Here is a 6,547-nt window from a genome sequence, read left to right on the forward strand (position 1 = left end):
ATTGCAGAACAAAATTGGTGACTTTTGATTTCTTGGAACATTTGTTAGCAAGACGTTATCAAATCAGTGGAATAAAACAAAAGAGTTATAGTGTGCATACCTACTACTTCCACAGTCTAACTAACCTTCGACTTTTATCGTAAACGTACAGTTATCACTATTTTCTGATGAGTCTTTAGCTGTAAAATTGAAAAGGTTTGCTCCAATACTAAGATTAGACGGAAATGTTACATATGGATTAGGAGAGATTGGGAGGACATCCCCGGAGTTGTCATTTGCTATTATTGTTCTTGAGTAGTCAACTAATGCTGTGGGAGCACCTATGTCTGTATCCACAGTCGCATCAACCGGACATATCAGTGTAGGCTTTTCATTATCTGAAGCAAAGAAGTGAATTTAAATCAATTATTATCATCATTTTAATTTTATTGTGCTCATTTTTGTCAAATAAAATCGATAGCAATACAAACAATGAATATCACAAGAGACCTAATCAGAGACAGGATATACGAAAATGAAATTAAAGTGCTGTGTCATTATTTCCAAATATTTAGACAGTATAGACCCCGGAGTTGTCATTTGCTATTATTGTTCTTGAGTAGTCAACTAATGCTGTGGGAGCACCTATGTCTGTATTCACAGTCGCATCAACCGGACATATCAGTGTAGGCTTTTCATTATCTGAAGCAAAGAAGTGAATTTAAATCAATTATTATCATCATTTTATTTTATTGTGCTCATTTTTGTCAAATAAAATCGATAGCAATACAAACAATGAATATCACAAGAGACCTAATCAGAGACAGGATATACGAAAATGAAATTAAAGTGCTGTGTCATTATTTCCAAATATTTAGACAGTATAGACGAAATAAATATGTCAATGTTCGATTGAAGTTACAATAAAAGGAAAACAATGTAATCAATAATAGTTTCAAATAAATTGTAAATTTTTCGCAACGTAGAGTGCACATCCTCAAGGAGTCATTGGAAATGGAAGTGAATAATGATTGCAAAAGCTAAGGCGCAATAAACACATTAAAATAATGTCTAAATTGATGTTTGAAAGAGTGAAAAAAAAACAAACACTGAGAAACGTTAATTGACAAACTGTCACTTAGGAAGGAAATTTCATTGGTTTATTTAAGTGTTAGAAATGAAAGATAACCAATAGACGACGATATTTCTCATGTAAACAATTTTCTTACGTCCTTGACGACGGGCGATAAAATAATCAATGTGATTAGGAAACCTACTTTTGGAAATGCAGTGTGGGTAACTGCACATGCTTAAATTGTGATTTAATGAAGATGATGTTGATGACGATGGGGTTACGACAATGCCGATGATAGCGCCCGCGGCACTACTATTGCTCCTCTTCTGTCATGTACTCTTCCTAACGATGGCTGTACGAACCAAGGACCTATGCCTAGGCCCATCGATGAAGACTTACATTTACATCTGTCTTCTTCAGAAGATTAAAATGATGCTGGGATAGGCCTAGCCCTAGTTGATGTTGTTGCCGATGGTGACAACAAAGAGAAAGACGAGACCCATTCCTAACTAAACAATTAGATGCTGTCAGGGGTGGCGCCAGCGAGGGTGGCGCCAGCGGGGGGGGGGGAAGAGCTGCCCTCCCCCTGTTGGGGAGAAAAAGCACAATTCGACGTGGAGAAAAAAAATTATATGTATTTTCTACATATTAGTAAACTTTAAGATCGATTAAATAAGCCTTTGACAACCCTAAATTGTCAAAACATTCGGGACCAATTTTCGAAGCCTTTTAATCGAGGCCCGACCACGCCCACTTTCAATCATTCAATCAATCAATATTTATATTCCATCATTAAAAAAACAACAAATAACGATGGAGGAAATACAAAAAAGGCAAGGCCTAACAATGTGTTGTATCACCTTAACAAAAAGGCAACCATAAGCAATAATTATAGAATATTTAAAAAACATTAAAAATACACAAAAATCAAAACAAATTACATTACGGCAGATACAGAGACCCACCCACCCATATGAAATACATGTTACCAAAATGAACAAGTAATCGTTATTTAAGTCACAGTATTGCCATGAAGTTAACTTGCATTAAGAGATTGGATGTGCTTAGAAATCTGTGTTTTAAAATGATACTGTAAGAGTTTTTAACTCTTTCTGGCAAATTATTCCAAAATGTAGGTCCAGTAGAAAATACAGATTCAATCTTATGAATATCTAGTCGATAGTTATTTTTATTCCTAATATTGTACCCATGAATACTTTTATGATCAGTAAAGATAATTGTTAAAGGATGTGGGTAACATTCCATTGTTGTATTTAAACATAAATATACCTAGTTCTTTCCTGTACAGATCAAAAACATTCAATAGATTTAGTTTATCAAATAAAGGCTTCGTATGCATAAATATGGACTATTCTTAAAGCTTTCTTTTGCAATTTTAATATCTTTTTCACATTTCCTTTGTTTGCTTTACCCCATAGCATAATCCTATAGTTAATATGTGACAAAATAAGGGAATAGTACTAGTAAAGATTTCTCTGGTAGGAAATGCTTCATTTTTGTTTGGTGCGGTGTTCCCAGAAATATAAGATTTGTTTTATCTGTGTTGAACGACAATTTGTTACATTTAAACCAATTACAGATTTCGGAAAGCTCATTATTCATTACATTTAACATGTTATCGATATTACAATCCGAATAGAAGACAGTTGTGTCATCTGCAAATAATATAAATGAGAGTAGTTTAGAAGTATTCCATATATCATTCATAAATATAATGAACAATAAGGGCCCTAGTATTGAATCTTGTGGAACTCCACACTTAACACTCTCATATAATGAATTTACATGATTGTAGGACACATACTGCTTTCTATTTGATAAATAGTTTTGGAACCATTTATATGCTACACCACGGAATCTGTAATTATATAGTTTATCTAACAGAATGCGGTGAACGATCGTATCGAAAGCCTTTGATAAATCCATAAAAATGCCTAAAGTATACATGTCATTGTTTATTGCTTTAGTTATAATTTACCAAGTCCAGTATAGCCATATGTGTAGCATGATTCTTTCTGAATCCATATTGATTACTATATAAGATGTTGAAATTACTCAAAAAACTGTAACATCTGTCATGCATCAAACGTTCTAGAAAAATATGAAAGCACAGACACCGGTTTGTAGTTGTTAAATACCTCTGGATTATCTTTCTTATAAATTTTTACAACTTTGGCAATTTTTAAAGCATCTGGTACTGTTCCACTACTCATAGAAATATTAAATATAAAACTCAATGGAGACAAAATTTCTTTAGCTACTTTTTAAATTAAACCTGGATGTACATTATCATGACCTGGACTTTTGTTGCTAGAACAGTTTATATATTATTTCATTTATCTCCTCTTCATTAGTTGGTCTCAAGAAAAAAGTCGCATTATAGTTATTATTGAGGTAATAATTAAAATTGTTGCCAGTATGTTTTATTTTTTCATCCATCAAACGGTTCAATATTAGAAAAAACTTATTAACTTCATTGGCTATTTCATCGTGATCGGTAATTGATTCGTTATTACAAACACATTGCTGTGGTGTTACCCTCTTGCTACATCGTAAGATGCCATTAAGGATTTTACAAGTATTCTTCATTTATATCGATCTTTTGCTAATTTTTGCTAATAATTTAGAAAAATAATTTGTTTGGACAATCTTATGGAAGTATTTAGCGTATTACCTTGCTTTCGTCGGGGAAATCTGATCCCTTGTCGGGGCATATCCTCTCTTCCCCCCCCCCCCCCGTCGGGGACCTTCAAAGAACATGATTTTTCAAAATGCCGGTTTTCTCAAAATACACTTACCAAGTATCCTAACTTGGATTGCCCATTACTTCGCCATAAACTATCATATCAAAGTAATTTTTTTTTTTTTGCATTTTTAAGAAAATAATGCCCAGTTTTATAATATGTACAAAACTTAATTTTTAAAATTTCGAATTATCCCTAATTTGGCTTGGCTCTGGTTAACCTAGTGACTTGACATGTATTTTCGTTAAGTTTCATATATAATTAGACATGCTCCAGGTACAGATATAGTGCTAACCCTATTTCGTTTCATACTTTGACGTTGAAGCAAGACCTATAAGAACAATTTCCCTCCTAAATAACAAGAGTACTGTGTGAAGACAACTTATTTTCTTGCTTTGGATAAGTTATCCATTCGTAGAATTCCTACGAAGATAAGCCTATCTGAGAGTGACTATAGAGTGGTCGAGAATAGTACATATCTCCGTTTTTAAGTTGAAGAAAGATTGAATTGTTAGACACAAAGTATACATAGATCAGCCTGGAGTAAAAATGAAAAAAGGTGTGTAATTTGATAAGCGTAATCAAAACAATACATTTACTAATACAAGTATTCTGACAATTACGATCAAAGAAAACCTAATTATTAAGAATATAGGAAGAAGTAAGAATAGAGGAGCGGCTCAAAATGTAGTATCAAATGTTATACAATAAGGATAATAGCTCAATATTATAAGGTGATATAATCAGTTGGTAATAAGGTGATGTATTGAGGTGATTTCTAAATACTTGTGCGTAATTATTTTTTTCCAACTATTGAATGTGGAGGGAAACAAAATCCCTCACTTTCCCTCATAATACCATCATAGTACTCACCATCCTCAACACAAAATGTTTATCATTATTTTTCAGAACATATTATTTTATACTGGAAATAAATGTACTGTGGGAGGCTTGTTTTTACTTCGTAGCGTAAAAAGAACAACTCTTTGTTTTTGATTCAATTCTTTTTCTTGATATTTATTCTATTATTGGACCCCAATGGAAATAAGCATTCGGGCTTAATTGGGTTATCATGGAAAATCAAATACACTTTTTATTTTGATTTTTATTTTCTATTAGGACTATTAATTTCTTTTCTTTACAAATGTTTTGATGTAATCGTCTGTGTAACGATTTTTCAAATAAACTCAATTCAAATTAAACCTTAAACTGGTTTGTGAAATCTATCATTTGATATGGTTGGACTCAAATCACATCAAATAGGCCTACTACGTGTTACTATTCTATCATAACTACGGTTCCTTGTGTGCTGTTTTCACACTAACGACGGCAGTTTACCCGGCCGAAACATGTTAGTTTCATTAGGCTAGCAATGGCTATGGAAAATTAAACTCAGGCATACACCTGAGATAAGCATCTTTTATTATAGTGTTGTCATTGTTTTAAAGTAATTTCAGTTGCTTGCTACTTCATCGATCTTTTGTTAATTATCAATTCTACGAATAAAGTAAATATCACTTGTCTATTTGTATTTCCTTAAGATGTTAAATCATGGTCTCAGCATTATTAGTGAAAAAGTCAGATTACATACGTGAGCGAATAATGAAGCCACTTAACCATTGCAGAACAAAAATGGTGCCTTGTGATTTCTTGACATTTTTGAACATTTGTCAGCAAGACGTTATCAAATCAGTGGCATGAAACAGAAATAGTTATAGTGTACATACTACTACTTCACTTTAAGTGTAACTAACCTTCGACTTGTATCGTAAACGTACAGTTATCACTATTTTCTGATGAGTCTGTAGCTGTAAAATTGAAAAGGTTTACTCCAATACTAAGATTAGCCGGAAATGTTAAATTTGGATCAGGGGAGACTGTCGGGATATCCCCGGAGTTGTCAGTTGCTTTTATTGTTCTTGAGTAGTCAACTAATGCTGTTGGAGCACCTATGTCAGTATCCACAGTCGCATCAACTGGACATATAAGTGTAGGATGTTCATTATCTGAAGCAAAGATGTGAATTTAAATCAATTATTATTATTTTAATTTTATTTTGTTTATTTGTCAAATAAAAACGATAGCAATACAAACAATGAATATCACAAGGGACCTAAAGTCAGAGACAAGATACACAAAAATGATAGCTGTACAAGTATTTCCAAATATTTAAACATTATAGACGAAAAAAAATATATTATTAATGTTTATATTGAAGTTAAAATAAAAGAAAACATTGTAATCAATTAATAAATGAGATCAATAAATAATTGCAGCAGCTAACGCGCAACAAACAGGTACAAATACATTTCTAAGGTGATGTGTTAAAAGAGAACTAACAAAATGATTTTTTTGTTCTAAAGGGGATTTTTGATATGCCACTCATAATAGAATCAACCATAAAATCGTTTTTTGACAATTTTTTTTTATTAAGTTATAGGCGATTATATACGATCGTGTAAATAGTGCCGCGTACGATCTTTACGTACATGCTGTAACCATGGCTGACACTCTTTTGTTGACTACCGCTGATGCAGTTATCAAGTCCTATGCAAAATCAATACATCAACCTCGGAGGAATGTGTTTTACCACATCATTTTTTTTTTAATGCGGCGAGTATTTCTAAGCCTAACATTTTATGATTGTCCTGGAACTTTTTACCATTTCTCCAGTACTGCAGGTTGCCTAGTTACAGTAAATTAAATACGAAATGTTTCCACGATACTC

The 6,547-nt window shown here is 32.7% G+C and overlaps 1 protein-coding gene across 1 annotated transcript in view; it reads right to left on the reverse strand.

Annotated features, from left to right (window-relative positions):
* LOC117110663 (hyalin-like) overlaps window positions 1-6,321 on the reverse strand; it is a 20,730-nt gene extending 14,409 nt beyond the window's left edge. The window contains exons 1-3 of the mRNA XM_033253421.1: window positions 6,309-6,321; window positions 5,574-5,825; window positions 126-377 (exon numbers count right to left, since the gene is read on the reverse strand). Coding sequence (XP_033109312.1) covers window positions 126-377; window positions 5,574-5,825; window positions 6,309-6,321 — 517 coding nt within the window. The remainder of the gene's footprint in view (window positions 1-125; window positions 378-5,573; window positions 5,826-6,308) is intronic.
* Window positions 6,322-6,547: the final 226 nt, after the last annotated feature.

Source organism: Anneissia japonica, unplaced genomic scaffold (assembly GCF_011630105.1).
Source record: "Anneissia japonica isolate Jap-2015-1 unplaced genomic scaffold, ASM1163010v1 scaffold287587_len645178_cov120, whole genome shotgun sequence".
Taxonomy (NCBI): domain Eukaryota; kingdom Metazoa; phylum Echinodermata; class Crinoidea; order Comatulida; family Comatulidae; genus Anneissia; species Anneissia japonica.